Below are 19565 nucleotides of genomic sequence, written 5' to 3' on the forward strand. Positions count from 1 at the left end.
AGCCACTGATTCCGATGGAGTCTCAAACTTTGTTACCTGGTCTGGCTTTGAACCACTGTCCCTCCCGGCATTTCCTCTCAAGTAGCCAAGATTCTAGGCCTTCACCACATACCCCGCTGTCGGCTCTAATTTTCAGTGGAGTCTAAATTAGTTAGCTTTTCATATAAGGGTCTGTATCTGGTAAGTATAGATTTTTCAGAATAGTAATATTACTTGAATACTTGGCTTGGACATGCAAAGATGGATTTTCTAGAACATTCAGTATAGCATGACAGATTAGATATGGCCAGTGTCCAGCTGTTAAGTACTGGTACAGAGGGATGGTACAAAGCCATCACGAGCAGTGCAGTGCTGTCCATGCTGACAGAGAGGGACGTGGTGGCAGTTGGTGTCTCTTTAGCTCAAGAATTTCAACTGATTTTTTTTTTTGGGGGGGGGTCCAGTCATGGAGCCTGAACTCTGAGCCTGGGCGCTGTCCCTCAGCTCTTCAGCTCAAGGCTAGCGCTCTACCACTTGAACCACAGCGCCACATCTGGCTTTTTTCTTTTTGCTTATGTGGTGCTGAGGAATCGAACCCAGGGCCTCAGGCATGCAAGGCAAGTGCTCTACCACTGAGCCACCTTCCCAGTCTCAATTTCAACTGATTTTAACCTGTCTTGTGTTATAACTTTTTACTAAGTGGGCACATGTCTATTTTTGGAGAGAGAAAAACTTTTGGCTTCCCCTTGTACTGGTGTGGGGTCTTGTCACCCTTCTGAACGTGCTGTGATGTCTTCTTACAGGTGCGGGGGCACAGTTGGTGCTATTTTCACTTGTCCACTGGAAGTCATTAAGACCAGGCTGCAGTCTTCAAGACTAGCCCTCCGGACAGTCTATTATCCTCAGGTTCATCTGGGGACCATTAGTGGAGCTGGAATGGTGAGACCAACGTCGGTGACCCCAGGACTCTTGCAGGTTCTGAAGTAAGTCAGCCCCCCATTCACCCAGCCCCCTCTCCTCCTGCCACCACCTCCCCACTGCCAATCCAGAATGGCTGCCAACCCCACCAAGGCATGAGATTATTTACATAGTCTGGCTCTCAATTTGAGAAAGAGTTCTTTGAACCCTGACCTTGCATCCTGGGGGGAGGGGATCTGCTGGATCGTCAGGGCCAGTTGACTAGACAGTCTAACTGCAATGCAGCTGAAACCTGTGTTTAAACCTGTACTGAATCAAATTGTTGCTGATGCTCAAATCTTCAAGGGTGAAAAAGAGGCTTAGGAGTAGCAGAGAAAAATTGTACAAGTCAGATGTGGGTTGTAAATACTTCAAAGATGAATATAGAAATGATGATTTTTTTTTTTAACGTGTGTGTACCACTCCTGGGGTTTGAACTTAGGGCCTGGGAGCTGTCCCCTGTGCTTTTGTGCTTAAGGCTAGTGCTCTACCACCACTTGAGCCACAGCTTTGCTTCCGGCTTTTTGGGGGTATTTAATTGGTGATAAGAGTCTCATGGACTTTCCTGCCCTGGCTGGCTTTGAACCACAATCCTTAGCTCTCAGCCTACTGAGTAGCTAGGATTGTAAGTGTGAACCATTGGTGCCTAGCTTTTTGTTTTAACTTGGAAATAATAGAGAAGATTTTGTTTTGTTTTTCACCTAAGATACCTACTCATTTTTACTGTAGAAAAATTTGGCTTCTCAGCCACTGAGCTTAAGACAAAGTTAATTCAGAAGAACATTTGACATGATCTGATTTTTAGCTTATGAACTGTGCTTACACTTTTCTTTTTTTCTTCTTCTTAGCAGACAAGCCCTCACTATGTAGCCCAGGCTGGCCTCTTTATTGGATAGTCTGCTTCTGCCTCCCAGGTGCTGGCATTATAGGCTGTGCCAGGATGCCTGGCTGGGCATATACTTTTTAAAGAAATAATAAATGACAGTTAAAATTCACTCATTGTGATCCTTGGGCCTCTGAAAGTGATCCTTGGGAAAAGATGTGTTTAAGAAAGATAACACCAGCCAGCCACTGGTGGCCCATATCTGTAATCCTAGCTACTCAGGAGGCTGAAATCGGAGGATCACCGTTCAAAGCCAGCCAGGTCAGGAAAGTCAGTGAGACTCTTATCTCCAGTTAACCACCAGAAAACTGGAAGTGGAGCTGTGGATGAAAGTGGTAGATCACTAACCTTGAGCACAAAAGCTCAGGGACAGTGCCCAAGCTCTGAGTTCAAGCTCCATGACAACAACAACAACAGCAAAAAATATATCACTGTTGATCTGCATAGACAATTTAGTTGGGAAAAGAGGAAATAAGTGGAGATTTTGAGTAATCAACACCCCCAGCACCTTGAGCGGAGCTCATGGGCCAAATGTGTCTGGAGAAGCATCTAGCTTTCTGAGCAGAACTGGATGCCACCACAGCTGCTGAGACCAGGCCCCAAATGAGAGTCAGAAAGTTACTAGGGAGAGAGAAACTTTCTCCAGAAGAGCCCAGCAGGATCAGTTTTGAAGCTGATCTGAGAGAGTAGTGGGTGGGATTCCAAAAGGCTGTGGGAAAGCGAGGAGCTGGGAGATATGGAGACAGACAGATGTGATATTTAGTCTCTAGTTTCCTGTGTATGTGTGTATGTCCCCATGGCCACCAAGGGTAATTGTTTATTACAGTATAAACCAAAGGGCGGGAAGGCCAAAAAAACACCCCATCTTTTTGGGGGTTTTTTGGTCGGTCGTGAGGCCTGAACTCTGGGCCTGGGCGCTGTCCCTCAGCTCTTCAGCTCAAGGCTAGCTCTCTACCACTTGAGCCACAGCACCACTTCCGGCTTTTTTCTTTTTGCTTATGCGGTGCTGAGGAATCGAACCCAGGGCCTCAGGCATGCAAGGCAAGCGCTCAACCACTGAGCCACCTTCCCAGCCCCCACCCCATCTTTTTGAATGTGGGGGAAAAACCACACACCACACCAAAGTACTTCCATTGTGGACTGCAGTATTCATTAGTTGGTACACACAGAGCTACAAAATGAGATTCACTTACATATGAACACTTTAAATGCACTTACATATGTTCATATCAAACTATAAACACAGGATTAGGGAAAATGTTGATTATAATGATGCTATATTAGAAAATGTCTATGGCCAGGTGTTATACCTATGGTCCTATCTACTCGTAAGAGACTGAGATCTGAGGATTGAGGTTCCAAGCCAACCCAGACAAGAAAGTTCAGGACATTCTTTAATTCCAGTTTACCACCAAAAAGAGGGGTTGTAGGGGATGAGGAGATGGAGTTTTAGCTCAGATAGTAGTGTAAAAAATCTAAAAGACAGCACCCAGGCCCTGAGTTCAAGCCCCAGTAAAGTGTGTGAAGTGGCATTTTCACCTAAGAGCTTTCTTTTTTTTTTTAGGGGGGGGAGGGTCCAGTCGTGGGGCCTGAACTCTGGGCCTGGGTGCTGTCCCTCAGCTCTTCAGCTCAAGGCTAGCACTCTACCACTTGAGCCACAGGGCCACTTCCGGCTTTTTTCTTTTTGCTTATGTGGTGCTGCGGAATCGAACCCAGGGCCTCAGGCATGCAAGGCAAGCACTCTATCACTGAGCTACCTTCCCAGCCCCTCACCTAAGAGCTTTCTTAAGCTTTACTTCCTCAGCCTGGCTTACACAATTTTAGGGTTCTCCAGCTCATCTCAGCTGATGTTAGCAGTGTTCAAGTTAAATTTGAAAACAAAAAACAAGGAGTCCATTCATGGCCAGGCGGCAGTAGTTCACGCCTGTAATCCTAGCTTCTCAGAAGGCTGAGATCTGAGGATCATCGTAGTTCAAAGCCAGCCTGGGCAGGAAAGTCCATAAGACTTATCTCCAGTTAACCACCAGAAGTGGCACTGTGGCTCAAAGTGGTAGCACTCACCTTGAGCTGAAGAGCTGATGGACAGCGCCCAGGCCCAGAGTTCAAGCCTCATGAGTGGCTGAGAGCCCTTCCCCGTGCGCCCCCATCCCCCCCAAAAAAGAGTCCTTTCAAGTAGTAGTATTTCATTGATTTTTCACAGCAACTTAAAGTGCTGGCTGGCATTTGGGCCTGCCATTCCCTCACTTTAGATCTGAGGACAGACAGACAGCAGTTAAGTGACACACCCAGAGTCATGTTTATGCATAGCCACCTTACTTCTAAAAACAGTTTGGAGCAGCTAAAAGCAAGGTGAAAAAGAACGACAAAAACCCTGGTTGGAGAAAAACAAAACAAAAACCCTGGTGGAAGCTGAGCGACTTCATCTTTCAGTTTCTCCTCGAGACGCGGAGGCTCTTGGCTCTTGACCTCAGCTGTTCCCTCTTCCTTGGCTGTCTGCAGTGGGAGGGTCCCAGGACTCTGCCTGGCACGCTCCCTAGTGACAGCCACTCCCTCTGTGGGCATATTTAGTCTTCCTGGCTGCAAATAGCATCTGGGAGCCACAGGTTTAGGCTTCTCACACTCCAACACATAACAAACCCCAAACCCACATTTCCTGACCCCTGCTGCTCCAAATTTCTTTGTCTTGCAGGGAAGTAGCTTTGTCCTTGTGGCCTTGGAGTGTCAGCCCCACAGCAAATCCTGTCAACTCTGCCTGCAACCTATATAAAGGATGCAGCCTCCTCTTTCCCTTCCTGCAGGGCTGGCCTGCTCCATGCCACCTTGTCTTGGGTGTGCGTTTGTGCGTGCATGCGTGCGTGTGTGCGTGTGTAACTGCCCTGTCCTGTGTGTGTGTGTCCTACTAACTGCCCTGGCCCAGTACTCAGCCATCTACAACCCTCATCCTCAGCTGAGCAGCTGGGGAATCTTGTGCTGCCATTCCGAGGGGTCCCAGCTCCCTCCAAACACCAGCCCCAGCCCGTGGCCATCCCTGCGGCCATTGGCGTGCCAGGCTCTGTCTTGCCGGTCCCTGCATGACGTCTCTGACTTAATTTCCTGTTGCCCTGGAAGCCTCCTTTCCCTCCTAAGAGGCACATTTTCTTTACCCCCAGGTCCTTGTGGGGGTGTTATCTTCAGGCTTTGTCACCTTTGCTGGAAGGCCTTGCAGTAACCTGCTATTTAGAGCCACGCCAGCCCTCCCTCCAGCTGCCTCCACAGCCGGGTCCCCATCCCCCAGCAGAGGTGTTTCTTACTTATATGTTCTTTTGGCTCCCACCCCTTGAACTGGTGTTGTTTTGCTTACTGACAGGTCCTCAGATCCTAAAATGTTGCCTGTGGCCAAAGCAACATTCAGTACCCAAGGGGAGTGACCGTGGGCAGGTCAGCAGCTGTTACACCAAGCACTGAACCCTCTCCTGCCATGGAAACATTCACCACTGTCATTATGTATAGTATTGCCAGTCCTGGGGCTCAAACTCAAGGCCTGCCTGCTGTCCCAGAGCCTCTCAGTGCTCAAGGCCAGCACTTTACCACTTGAGCCACAGCACCACTTCCGGCTTTTTCTGAGTAGTTTATTGGAGATAAGAGTCTCGAACTTTCCTGCCCTGCCTGGCCTTGAACTGCAATCCTCAGATCTCAGCCTCCTAAGTAGCTAGGATCACAGGTGGGAGCCACCAGCACCCTACTAAGACGCATTTTTCTGTGCTTTTCAATCATAAGATTTCTAATTGCATTTATTAGTGGCCAAAGCAAAAAGAGGGGAGTATATATTGCCTAATTCTCTTCTGAAGAACACATGCTGGACCCTCGGGCAGTGTGTGCTCTCCATGTGGGCAGGGTCAGAGAATAGTCCACAGTCCACACAGGACAGTGTGCTCCTGTGGCAGCGTGGTCACAAAGCTTGACAGCTTTCTCCTCCTCCCCCCCAGCCTAGTGGGAACCGGGCCTCTGAGCTAAGGGCAGCATGAAGCGGGCCGGGCCTCCTCTATCCTGCAAGACCCAACTCAGTGTTTTGTTCTCTTTCTAGAAGATACTGTGTTTCTGGTTCCTTTAGCACTGAGCTGTTAGTTGCCTGCCTGTCTGCCCCTTCTGGAAGTGCTGCCTTCAGAGACCAGTATTTGTCAGCAGAAGTTTATTTTTCAAAATGCAAATCATTCACTGGTGTCTGGTGTTTAAGCTATTAGAGACATATTCTTCAAGGAAGAAGAGACAGCTTTTATCTTTTGAATAGTTACATACAAAGAAAAACACAGCAATGGAAATTGTTAGCCAGTTCAGACTCACTATCACAGTTTCCAAAGTAATAGTGTTTATTTTAAATGCTGACTTTCTGACAAAATAAAAATCTTCTGGCTTGATTTTTTTCTTGAACCAAACTGCTACTCTTTAAACTTGAGTTATCTTCTATTTATGAAGTAACAGCCTTGCCAGGGAGCTAGAAGGTATCTCTTAAGAGCTGCCCTGTTTAAATGAGCTGATTGTCTCCATTGTCTGTGATATGCATATTGTGATATAAAACAGGAAGAAGAGGGCATAACTGCCCCCAGCATGGCTCTGGCTTCTGTTCATTTCCCTTCCCAAAGCTAAGGTGACTGGGAAAGTCAGGGATCCCTCCATGCCTTCTTTCAAAGCCTCGTGTGCCATTTATAGTAAGAAGTTGATTGTTCCAGAAGAGAGCTGTAAATATCCAGATAGGCTAGGAGTTCAGATTATATAACAGATCTGACTCCTTGCCAGTTGCTAATATGTGTAACTATGGAGACGATCTTTCTTCAGTTCTTAAATGGCCCAAGTCATTTGAGGACGTGCGCCCACTGCATTATGGATGAGCACTCCCAGCTTCCTGGAGCCCAGGATTCCCTGCGCTGGGCCTAAATGGCTCCTGGGGTGGCACACAGGGGACCATAGCTGGAAACTTAACTGAGTAGTCTGTTCTAGAAGGTGCAGGGCACGTCAAGGTGGTGCCTGAGAGGAGTTCTTGTTCAGCAAGCTCAGCCTTTTGAGGAGGAGAGTTTCAGTTTGAAACCATGAAATTCTCAGGCCTCTGTTGAGAACCACCTGACTTATTTTGACTGTGTGAATGTTCCCTGAAACTCCATGCTCATTGTGAAGTCCCCCAAGAATTATGTTTACCCTAACACTTGTTTTCCATTAACTTTGGGTTTTAATCATGATCTGTGTATTTTTTTATTTCTATTTTTTGTCTGTGTTTTCATGAAGAAGTAATTCATATACCATACAATCCCCCCCCCATTTAATAGTATACAGTTCAGCCAAGTACTGTAACACATACCTGTAGTCCCAGGTATATGGGGAAGATCACTTGAACCCAGGAGTTCAGAACCAGCTTGCTCAACCTAGGGAAACTTGGTCTCATTTAGTTGTCTTGGCCCCCCTCCACCTCCTCCTCTCAGTACTAGGGTCTTGAATTCAGGGCTTGCCTGCTAGGTAGGTGCTCCACCACTTGAGCCATGCCACTGTCCCTTTTTACTTGAGTTAATTTTCAGTAGACTCTTAGGTATCTTTCTGGGCCTAGCCTGCACTGCAATCCTCTTAAGGATTTAGCTTAAGCTACTCATACAGCTAAGGTGACAGGTGAAAGCCATTGTACCCAGCTTTTTTTGTTGAGATGATGAGGTCTGACTTTTTGCCCAGACTGGCCTCAAATCACAACCCTCCCAATCTCCACCTCCCAACTGGTTGGGATTGTAGGTGTGTGCCACTGTGTTCGTCCTGTATTGCAGTTTTTAAACTCAGGGCCTTCGAAGAGACCCTGTCTAAAAAGATGAAATGCACTTAAATGCGTATACTGTATTTACAGAATATTGTGCAACATTACTGTTCGTGCCCACTAAAAGAGACTCTTTTTACCCATTGATTATTTTTATATATTTTTGTGTTAGTATTGGAGCTTGAACTCAGGCCTTGGCTTCGTTTATTCAACTTTCATTCGATGCTGGTGTTCTGCCACTTGATCCACAGCTCCACTTCCAGCTTGTAGGTTACTTGGAGAGAAGAGTCTCTAGGATTTTGTCTACTGATTTGGTTTTGAGCCTTGATTCTCAGCTCTCAGCCTCCTGAGAAGCTAGGATGACAGGCTTGAGCCCAGGTTCCCAACTGGCCCCTTTCCCTGTTCATACTCACTCCCCACCTCAAACTCACTTCCAGCCCAAGGCAGCCAACCTCTTCTCGCAAATGTGGCTTCTGGACACTTACGTGATACGACCATTTGGGTCTGCTTCTTTCATTTGACCCAAGTTTTTTAAAGCCCATTCATTCTGTATCATTATTTCCTTCCTATTCTTAAATGATAGCATATTGTCTGGTTAGGTCAGACAATTTAAAATCTCATTTCTTTGACCTTCCCCTGACGCCATAGGAAGAATGACCTGTCGGCTGCACTTGTGTGGAACGTGTTCCCTAGCTATCTAGGTGTGGCAAAGCCAAGAGAGCATGGGGAGTTATTTACAGGTGGCTCAAGTTGTGGAATCCTGGCCCCAGAACTGCACACAACAAATGAAAGTGACTTTATGCCTTCCAGGAAGGAAAAGATTTTGTGTTTAGACAGTAGGATTGTTGCCAGGCGCCGGTGGTACATGCCTGTCATCCTAGCTACTTAGGCTGAAATCTGAGGATCATGGTTCAAAGCCACCCTGGGCAGAAAAGTCCAAGAGATTTTTATCTCCAATAAACCACCAGAGGACCAGAAGTGGTGCTATGGCTCAAGGGGTAGAGCACTTGCCTTGAGCCGAAGAGCTCAGGGACAGCGCCCAGGCCCAGAGTTCAAGCCCCACGACCGACCAAAAAAAAAAAAAAAAAAGGTAAGATTGTTATCTCTACCATTTTGAAGTAAATCGATTTTGTAAATAGAGCTGAACAAACTGACTGCTTATTAAAAGAAGAGTAGGTTCAAAGGTACATGATTGTGACCACTATTTTAATTCCATTTTTATCACTACAAAAGTAAGACCTAATCTGGCTCTGGCTCTTTGAGTAAGTATTTGATACTTTCTGATAAGATTGTAAACAGTTAGGTTTTTGTTTTGTTTTTGTCAGTTGTGGGGCCTGAACTCTGGGCCTGTCAAGGCTAGCGCTCTATACCACTTGAGCCACAGCACCACTTCAGGCTTTTTCTGCTTATATGGTGCTGAGGAATCCCAGGGCCTCGGGCATGCAAGGCAAGCGCTCTCCCACTGAGCCACCTTCCCAGCCCCGGTTTTTATTTTTGAACAGGTCTCACTGTGTTACCTGACCTGGCCTCATCTGGGACTACAGGCACATGTCACCACACCCAGTGTGGAATTGTTGTGTTTGGTTTTTAATTCCATTTTCAGATTGGTCATTGCTGTTGTGTAGAAATACACAGTACGTAGGAGGGTGGTCCTGGGGCTTGAATCAGGGCCTCGGCTTTTTTGTGTGTTTGTATTAGGGCTTGAACTTGCACTTGCTAAGCAGGTGCTCTACCGCCTGAGCCACATGCACCTCCATCATCCCCTTTTTGAATTGGTGATTTCATTTTCAAGGCAGAGTCTCACTTCATGTCCGGGCAGCCAGACTGTGGTCCTCCTGCTTGTACTTCCCGGGTCATACATTGGCATAGAGTCAGCTAGGAGTCTGTGGGGGTCTCTAAAACAATTTATTCCTGCAAGGAGCCAGTGTGAAGCCTGGTCCTTATCATTTGGCCTAGGCTTAGCTTACAGGTGTATAACTATAAATATAATAAATATAATTATATGAAGGCATTATGTAATTATATATAGTATATAGTATAAATATAATGAAAATAAATATAATAAAATATAATACAAAATATAACTAAAAATAAATTTAATATAATAAAGTGTAAATAAGCTAGGTGCTGGTGGCTCACGCCTGTAACCCTAGCTACTTAGGAGGCTGAGATCTGAGGATCACAGTTCAAAACCAGTCCATGCAAGAAAGTCTATGAAACTCTCATTCCCAATTAACCACCAGGAAACCAGAAGTGGCATGTGGCTCAAGTAGTAGAGCGCTTGCCTTGAGCTGAAGAGCTGAGGGACAGCACCCAGGCCCAGTGTTCAAGCCCCACTACTGACAAAAAAATAAAAAGAAAGAAAATATAGAAAGGTATATAAATGTGTATCTTTTCTTGTTGTTCAGGTCAATCTTGGAGAAGGAAGGACCAAAGTCACTTTTTAGAGGCTTGGGTCCAAATTTGGTTGGAGTTGCACCGTCAAGGTAAGCCTTGAACTGCTGAGCTAGCTCAATGGGTAGTGTGCACCCCCGAGTCCATCCTTGCCAAAGGGGGAGCTCGCTGCTCGGTGGCCAACTGCTTCTCCTGGTTGGCTTTGCCTAAATAGACGTGCTATGGAGCAGTGGTGGTGCCTGTGGGTGGTGATTTTAATGTGGTCACTGAAGACTGAAGAGCTGTCCTCACTGTGGTTCCTCTCCGTTTCCTGCTGGAAGTGTGGCTGTACATGGTACATGGTCAGCGCCTGGGTATTACTGAGCCAGGAATGCGCAGTCTTGGCAGCCTAGGCCACGTCCAGGTCCCCACTGGAGCAAGGACCCTGGTGACGCATGCTCTTGGGAACACTGGTGTGAGGAATTGCATGGATTATTTTGGACCCTCTGTCACCACTAAGTCAGTGCCAGGAGACAAGAAGTGTGGGCAGGTCTAGGTTTTCACACGGTGAGGTCACACTTCCAGCTCCAGCTGACTTCTGCATTTGTATATGTTGCAGCCAGACATAGAGATTTTACAGTGCCATAATGGTTTCCTCATAGCGTTCTCTCTTTGTTCTAACAGGGCTGTGTACTTTGCATGTTACTCCAAAGCCAAAGAGCAATTTAATGACATTTTCGTGCCTAATAGCAATACTGTGCATATTTTCTCAGCTGGCTCTGCAGGTATGTTACCCTAGGGAGTGAGAAGAAAAGTTCTCCGTCCCAAAGCATGCATGTGGTCCCCGCCCCGAATCAGAGGTAGCTCACCGCTTCTCTTGCACCTAAAATCATTTTCCAAGAGCTTCCTTAGAGCTGATAGGACATGGGTGTTTGAGAGCAACTGACCACCCAAGTTTCTCAGTTTCCCGCCCCCCCCCCCATGTGCATACCCTTGCATGCTACTGGTCAGTGTCATCTCTTTTGAAGGAATATCAAGGTGATTTCTATGTCCTCTTGCTTTCCCCATTGAGCTACTTTCTGAAGTCAGCTGCTTTCTCTGTGTCTCTCACAGGTGTCAGGGGCACAGCTGCCCTTAACGACTAGGTGGCACAGGAGGGTTCTGGCTAGGGGCCTGGGGAGGTGCTTAGGTGGAGTAGTTGCACAGGCTGGAAGAAATTATTCTACTCACTGCGGAGCTTGTGCAGAAACCATGGCTGCACACGGCTAAGTGAAGGCTCTGTCTTCTCGTAGAGACTATATATGTGCATTTAACTCCAAAGCTATTTTAGAGAATTTTATGAAAATGTCTATCTTGGGCTGGGAAGGTGGCTCAGTGGTAGAGAGCTTGCCTTGCATTCATGAGGTCCTGGGTTCGATTCCTCAGCACCACATAAACAAAAAAAGCCAGAAGTGGCGCTGTGGCTCAAGTGGTAGAGCACTAGCCTTGAGCTGAAGAACTGAGGGACAGTGCCCAGGCCCAGAGTCCAGGCCCTATGACCAGGGGGAAAAAATATGTATCTTGCGGGTGCCGGTGGTTCACACCTATAATCCTAGCTAGATATGAGGATCTCTGTTCAAAGCCAGCCTGTCCAGAAAAGTCCCATGAGACTCTTAACTCTAATTAACTACCAATAAGCCAGAAGTAGAGCTGTTGCTCAAATGGTAGAGACCTAGCTTTGAGTGAAAAAGCTCAAGGACAGTGCCTAAGCCATGAGTTCAAGCCCCAGGACTGGCACCAAAAAAATAATAATAATGTATCCATCTTCCAGCCTGTAATTTGTCCACACCAGCTTCCTCTGCCTTTGTTATTCCCAATAAAATTCCTGGCAGTTCTTTTGAATATTCCTAGATTATGTTTCTAGGCCCTGAAAAATAACTATTAAGCAAAGCTGTTTGACTCAGGAAAGATGTTTCTACCTAACTTGAGGCTCAGTGGAATACAGGTAGCATTCCAAAATAGATTGTTCTCCATTTAATAGGCCAATAGTGAGTTAGCCATCATGGAGAAGTTATTTATCAGTTATGCAGAATTAACTTAAGACCCTGGGTAAATAAAGCAGACCTTGAGGGAGCTTTTAAAATAAGTATCCTTGAGTAGGAATTTAATCTGCTCATTCTTCTCCGTACCTAGAGGGCATGAGGTATTAGAAGGCTGTTGGGTAATACCATGCCATTTCCTTTTTTGGCTGATCAGGGATTATTGCTAATGCTAAGATGCAAAAGGCTTACCAAAAAATGACTCCTGTAAGCAGATCTGGTTTTTAAAATCCAGTTTTCTGAAATAACTTGTCAAGTTTTTAAATTTCTAAGTTTGAACTCAGGTAAATGGAGATTTAGTTTCTTTATTTCATATTAGATAGAGAGTAACCTTTGGATTAAATCAGAAAGTTACAATTTTTTTCTCCATTGGATTTTTAGACAGTTTATTCCCTAGGAATCCTATGAACAAAAACCGTAACAGCACCACCTAGTGGCTAGAAAGACCAACGGGCTGTAGAAAATTGAGATTTCCTTGGAGCTGCAGTGACAATAGGCATTTCATTCTCAGAGACTGCAGCTTCCATCTGCAGGGTGGAAATGTTCCCTGTTATACAGCCTCATTAAGCCACTGACACCCAGATTTCCCAGTGTATTACATGGGGTGGACAGTTTTCATAAACAGTATTCAGCGATAACTTCTTCTGTTTCTTCCTTCCAGCTTTTGTCACAAATTCCTTAATGAATCCTATATGGATGGTCAAAACCAGGATGCAGCTAGAACGGAAGTAAGTTATTAATTCTTTCCTTAGTAGAACAGCTCTTGGGGATTTATTTTTTTAGTGGTAGGATTCCTTAGCTGTCTGTTTCCTTCTGGGCTTTTCTCAGTCTACCTATGTGTTGAAATTCCTTTGTTCTGAGATTTATACTGTAATCATTGTTGAGAGGAGAGAGCTGCAAAGATGAGCAGCTTGGGAATCCTCTCAGCAGTCCTGACTTCCTTTTCTGCAGTCCACGCAGGGGCTTTGTGGACCCACCGCTGGAAGTGCTGTGGACTCACAGGCCGGGCTTTCCGGGGAGGACAGAGCAGAAGGAGCCTTCAGGCCTCAGCAAATATGCTGAATGTGGCCCTCAGATACACGAGGCTTCTGCCCTGAAACTCTAGGCAGGAGGTGACTTTTGGAGGGCTATAGATTCCTTTGGCATTCAGGTGAAGCCTTCAGTCCTTTTTTTTAAGGCTAAAGGTTTGGGCTTGCATTTCATTCATTCATTTATTTACTTATATGCCAGTACTTGGGCTTAAATTCAGAGCCTGAGTACTGTTCCTTAGTTATTTTGCTCAAGGCTGGCATTCTACTGCTTGAGTCATAAGCTCCACTTCTGATCTTTTTAGTGGTGAACTAGAAATAAGAGTCTACTGGCTTTCTTACCTGTGCTGGCTTTGAACCATGATCCTCAGATCTCAGCCTCCTGAGTAGCTAGAATGACAGGTATGAGCCACTGGTGCCCAGCTGTTTCTTTTTGTTTTTAAAAAGAAATGGGGGGCTGGGAAGGTGGCTCAGTGGTAGAGTGCTTGTCTTGCATGCCTTAGGCTCTGGGTTCGATTCCTTAGCACCACATACACAGAAAAAGCTGGAAGTGGCGCTGTGGCTCAAGTGGTAGAGCACTGTCCTTAAGCTGAAGAGCTGAGGGACAGCGCCCAGGCCCAGAGTTAAGCACCACAACTGACAAAAAAAAAAAAGAAAAAGAAATGGGAACTAGTTATTAAAATATAGTTACTAATTTTAAAACTACTTGGGATACAGTAGCAGTGCTTCTTTAATACATTAAATAACAAAATCTAGTGCCTGTCCAGCAGCTCATATAACCTCAAAGAATTGATGATGTAAACAATGTTTTTTGTTTGCTCCTGGTGGGATAGGGCATATTTCTAGTATGTCGAAGCATGGGTATTGTTAGTACTTCTGCGGTGTGTTATCTGCATTCACGGTTGAGGAAGTGCTAAGTTTCAGTAGAGAATAGGACCAAAGGTATTAATTTCCTCCCAGACAAAAATCAGGGAGCTGCCTAGAAATCCCCCACATTCCCTCCTTCACCCCCAGTTCTGGGGCTTGAACTCAGGCCCTGGGTGCTGTCCCTGAGTTTCTTTGTTCTCAAGGCTAGAGCTCTACCACTTGAGCCACAGCACCACTTCCAGCTTTTTCTGAGTAGTTTATTAGAGATAAGAGTCTCACCGATTTCCCTACCTGGGCTGGCTTTGAACCGCCATCCTCAGATCGGTTACAGGCGTGAGCCACCAGTGCCCGGCCTGAATCTAAGAGTTTCTATGCAATAGATGCCTGGAAACTTCTAGCTAATATCAGCAGCCTTCTGGCTGCCTCTGAGGAAAGGAAAGGAGAAAGCAAAAGATGCTCGGAGGAGCTTGAGTCTGTAACCCTAGCTGCTCCGGCTGTCAAGGGTCACAGTTCAAAGCCAACCTGATCAGAAAAGTCCATGAGAGCCTCTCCAGTTAGCCAGCACAAAGCCCGAAGGGAAAGTATGGGTCAGCCTTAAGTTAAAAAAGAGAAACAAGGGCTGGGAAGGTGGCTCAGTGGTAGAGTGCTAGCCTTGCATGCCTGAGGCCCTGAGTTCGACTCCTCAGCACCACATAAGCAAAAAGAAAAAAGCCAGAAGTGGCGCTGTGGCTCACGTGGTAGAGTGCTAGCCTTGAGCTGAAGAGCTGAGGGACAGCGCCCAGGCCCAGAGTTCAGGCCCCACGACTGGACCAAAAAAAAAAAAAAAAAAGAGAGAGAGAGAAACGAAAAAACAAGGAAGAGTGTGAGGCCCTGAGTTCAAGTCTCAACACCAGCAGACAAAATAACAAACAAACCAAGGTGCTTCTGGAAAGACTGAGAAAAGCCTGCCTGTGTGTGTTGTCTTTTAGTGACTCCAACAGTCCTGGATTGCTCTGGGACCCCAGGTTCCCCCAGTCCATTCTGCCCCTTAAAGCGCATCAGGTCTGGCCCTTTGAACAGATCCCTTGTCCAGCACCTTTCGATGCATGTCAGTGGCTCCGTTGGTGAACACCTTCTGGCTGAGCAGGTGTTCGAGTGTGCTGCCCTGCACCAGGAATCTTCCTTCCCCTTCCTGGTTGTGCTGTGCCAATGTTTGCTCGTCCTTTAGCTTCTGACTAGTCTCGGCTCCCGCCTGGCAGCCTTTGCTGTGCTTCCCAATTCCAAGTGTTCATACAGTGCCCTTAGTGTCACTTCTGTTTAGCAGCAGATAAATTCACCCAGTCAGCTGAGAGCCTTTCTGTGCATTCTTTGTTATTGTGCTAGTTCTAGGGCTTGATAGGGCCTGGACCTTGTCCCTGAGCTGCTTTTGTTCAAGGCTAGCATTCTACCACTTGAACCACAGAGCTTCTTCCTGGTGTGTGTGTGTGTGTGTGTGTGTGTGTGCCTGGTGTGTGTGTGTGCCTGGTGTGTGTGTGTGCCTGGTGTGTGTGTGTGCCTGGTGTGTGTGTGTGTGTGCCTGGTGTGTGTGTGTGTGTGCCTGGTGTGTGTGTGTGTGTGTGTGTGTGATTAGAGATAAGAGTCTCAGACCTGTCCAGGATGGCTTTGAACTGTGATCCTCAGATCTCAGCCTCCTGAGTAGCTAGGATTAGTGGCAGGAGCCACTAACACCTGGCTCTCTGCATTCTCTCACTCTCCTCAGCAGCACGCCCAGGACTTTGAGAACCTTGTCGTAGTGGGCTCCATTAACTGTGGTCCTTTCACAATGAGCTTTTTTTTTTTTTTGGTCAGTCGTGGAGCCTCAACTCTGGGCCTGGGCACTGTCCCTCAGCTCTTCAGCTCAAGGCTAGCGCTCTACCACTTGAGCCACAGTACCACTTCCGGCTTTTTCTTCTGCTTATGTGGTGCTGAGGAATCGAACCCAGGGCCTCAGGCATGCCAGGCAAGCGCTCTACCACTGAGCCACCTTCCCAGCTCCACAATGAACATTTCTTGCTGCTGGGGTCACTAGAGAAACAGTACAGTGATAGGACACAGCTCCTGCTTTCTAGCTTACAGTGTTATAGTCAGTGAACAAATAGAATTGTAGTGTGGTGAGCCAAGAAGCCTGAGGTGCCCCAAGACACTGGAGGGTCCCCTAGGCAGTTGCATAGGAGGGAGGACCTCCTGCCATCCTGCGAGTGGCCAGGTGAGGGCAGCAGGAAACACATGCATCTAGACAGGTCAGAGCATGGTTGGCAGGAGGGAGAGTGGAGGTGATTATGGGGGAAGTTCTTTACATACATATATGTGAATAGAAGAAGGAGCTGGGCTTCTGTGGCTCACGCCTGCAATCCTAGCTGCTCAGGAGGCTGAGATCTGAGGAGCGCGGTTCAAAGCCACCCTGGGCAGGAAAGTTCATGAATCTCTTAGCTTGTTAGCTTGTTAACCACCAGAAAACCGGAAGTGGTGCTGTGGCTCAAGTGGTAGAGCGCTAGCCTTGAGCTGAAGAGCTGAGGGACAGCGCCCAGGCCCAGAGTTCAGGCCCCACTGACCAAAAAAAAAAAAAACAATGAAACTTGTTGAAATAGGTTTAAAAGGTGGGAGATAAGAGAGTGATCGAGGGGATGAGTTTGATGTGCACATTGTACTGTACAAGTGGGGAAATGTCACAAGGAAACTCCTCTGGTACAATTACTGTACACTGGTAAAAAGTCTTTTAAAAGCATGTTAACCAAAGGATTAATCAAAGGACAATTGTCATTTTGGCCAGTCCTAGGGCTTGAACTCAGGGCCTGGACACTGTCCCCTAGCTTCTTTTTTTATTTATTTTATTTTTTAATTAATTTTTTTTTTGTCAGTCATGGGGCCTAAACTCTGGACCTGGGCGCTGTCCCTCAGCTCTTCAGCTCAAGGCTAGCACCCTACCACTTGAGCCACAGTGCCATTTCTGGCTGTTTCTGCTTAAGTGCTGTTCAGGAATCGAACCCAGGACTTTACGCACATGAGGCAAGCACTCTACCTCTGAGCCAACTTCCCAACCCCTTCCTGAGCTTCTTTTGCTCAAGATGAGCACTTTACCACTTGAGCTACAGTGCCACTTTGGGCTTTTTCTGTGTATGTATGTGGTACTGAGGAAACCAGGGCTTCATGCATGCTAGGCAAGCATTCTACCACTAAGCCACATTCCCAGCCCCTCATGGTTATTTTTGTTCCGCAGTTTGAGAATTAGCAACCTTCTATTCCATAAAGTAGAGTAAATGGGCCAGTGACTCAAGCAGAGGAAGCAGGAATGGACAGGGTATGTAAAACACAACAGACGGGCCACTACAAGTCACTTTCTTGTAAGGGGACTAGACGACAGAACAGTAGTAAAATATCTGGTCAACCTCAGCTTACTCAGGGTACCTTTTTGTGAAAGGAACCAAGCTTAATTGTATTAGAATAAAAATACCTCATTTATGCATGAGGCTCAGGGTCCAGTCCCAGCCCACACACAGGTTCCTCTATGTGGAGAATAGAGCAGTAAGAAAGAGTGTCAACAAGTCAGAATTTCCGAAAACATTCTGGGGTCATGATTATTATTTAACTGTCCTGCCTTCTACTTGAAGCATCTTTTCATACCATACTGCTGTCGTGACTGCTTGAACCTAATGTGTCCCTGTTCCTGGTTTTACGTACAGTACTCGGCTAGCTCTGACTGTATTTCTAGAAATGGGTCGTGGGCTGTCACCCTGTTTCTCTGACTATTGATGCAGATGCTGACCTGTCTGCGCTGCCCTGTGTCCCAGCTAAACAAGCTGGCCTCAAATGGGTCGGGGTGCATGGCAGCAGGGTGCCGTTCAGCAGCCTGTCGTTGCTTTCATTGCAGAGTGAGAGGCTACAAGCAGATGAACACACTCCAGTGCGCCCGGCACGTCTACCAGACGGAGGGCATCCGTGGCTTCTACAGAGGGTTGACGGCCTCCTATGCTGGAATCTCGGAAACTATCATCTGTTTTGCTATTTATGAAAGCTTAAAGAAGTGTCTGAATGAAGTCCCATTAGCCTCGTCCACGAACGGAACCAAGAAAAATTCCACAAGTTTCTTTGCACTCATGGCAGCTGCTGCGATTTCTAAAGGCTGTGCCTCCTGCATCGCTTATCCACACGGTACGCGCGCTGCTCTGCCTAGCCTGCCTACACCCTAGCACACACTGGAACGCAAGTGTAGGCGCGGTATTCTCTATCCAAAGTGGTCGCGGCCAGAGCGATTGAGAGTGTAGAGATGCTTGATTTGGAATACATGCATAGATTTTGGGGGTGAGCATGCCTGGTCCAGCCAGCGAGTATATGTACCAGTGGTTGCAGGTTCCGGATTTTCAGATGGGGGGGATGCTCCCCTGGTACCTGCAGGTGAGGTGGACGTGGGTAACACAGGCATAGCTCCTACCCGGAGGACCAAACCTCAGGCCTTCAGTATACTAAGCTCTGTCACTGTGCTCTACCAGCCAAGCACTACTGTTCCTCTGAACCCCTGAAACAACCATGTAAGTTTATTTTGCCAGGCAGAAACAGGCTTTGTGTCTCCAAAGGCCACCTGCGCCGTCCACAGTGACGGGAGCATGCGGCCATCCCCTGCGTGGCGGGGATTGAGTCCCCTCGCCCGCTCACCTCATTCTGGGATGCCTAAAGCGAGTGTTTCTCTCCCTGCAGAGGTGATCAGGACGCGGCTCAGGGAGGAGGGCACCAAGTACAAGTCCTTCGTGCAGACGGCGCGCCTGGTGCTCCGGGAGGAAGGCTACCTGGCCTTCTACCGAGGGCTCTTTGCCCAGCTCATCCGACAGATCCCAAACACAGCCATTGTGCTGTCCACCTACGAGTTCATCGTGTACCTGCTGGGAGACCACGCTCAGTAACGGCCGCACTGGTGTGCTCTAGGAGAATAAAACTGAGAAACTCTAGAGATTTTTTTTTTTCATTGACGTTTTTAGAGTGTTCGAAACGGAAACGGCAAAGGCCATAAAATAGACGGCTCATGTTGCCTGCTGGACATTTCCTTTTGGATTCATGCTTTCTGGAAGGTTTAAATTCATTAACGTTAATAGTTAATTATAACTTTTTTTTAACTTAAGAGAATTGAGGATTAAGCAGCACCTAAATTAAATCATGCTATTTAATTTAAGTATACATTTGCTTGTGTTCTTTTATGTCCACTGTACTAAAGATGGCAGCCAAGGGCCCACGTGCTGCGGTGCAGTGCTGTCCAGAGGGATAGTGAAGTCAAAGCACCTCTTCTTGCCGGGCGCCGGTGGCTCACGCTTGTCATCCTTGCTACTCAGGAGGCTGAGATCTGAGGATCATGGTTCAAAGCCAGCCTGACCAGGAAAGTCCATGAGACTCTTATCTCCAATAAACCACCAGGAAACCGGAAGTGGCACTGTTCAAGTGGTAGAGCAGTCACCTTGAGCTGAAAAGCTGAGGGACAGTGCCCAGGCCCAGAGTTCAAACCCCACCACTGACAAAAAAAAAAAAAAGTGGGAGTGGGAAGTGTCACATTTGGCAAAAATCCTTGCAGTTTTTCCCCTCTGTACATTTTCTGTTCATACAGATTGATCATCTAAGCTTCCAGGCCCAGA

General features: G+C 46.9%; 1 protein-coding gene across 1 annotated transcript; it reads left to right on the plus strand.

Annotated features, from left to right (window-relative positions):
• Window positions 1–282: 282 nt before the first annotated feature.
• On the plus strand, window positions 283–19116 carry Slc25a33 (solute carrier family 25 (pyrimidine nucleotide carrier), member 33). Its single transcript, XM_013031753.1, has 7 exons — window positions 283–323; window positions 783–962; window positions 9995–10072; window positions 10644–10744; window positions 12699–12765; window positions 17819–18099; window positions 18643–19116. The coding sequence occupies exons 1-7, from the start codon at window positions 283–285 to the stop codon at window positions 18843–18845; spliced, it is 951 nt and encodes a 316-aa protein (XP_012887207.1). The 3' UTR covers window positions 18846–19116.
• Window positions 19117–19565: the final 449 nt, after the last annotated feature.

This window comes from Dipodomys ordii, unplaced genomic scaffold, assembly GCF_000151885.1.
Source record: "Dipodomys ordii isolate 6190 unplaced genomic scaffold, Dord_2.0 Scaffold6, whole genome shotgun sequence".
Classification (NCBI taxonomy): domain Eukaryota; kingdom Metazoa; phylum Chordata; class Mammalia; order Rodentia; family Heteromyidae; genus Dipodomys; species Dipodomys ordii.

Coding starts and splice junctions, on each gene's coding strand:
- Slc25a33 (XM_013031753.1), top strand. CDS start 283: ATGGCCAGTGTCCAGCTGTTAAGTACTGGTACAGAGGGATG. Junction 963..9,994: donor GGACTCTTGCAGGTTCTGAA/GTAAGTCAGCCC, acceptor CTTGTTGTTCAG/GTCAATCTTGGAGAAGGAAG. Junction 10,073..10,643: donor GTTGGAGTTGCACCGTCAAG/GTAAGCCTTGAA, acceptor TTGTTCTAACAG/GGCTGTGTACTTTGCATGTT.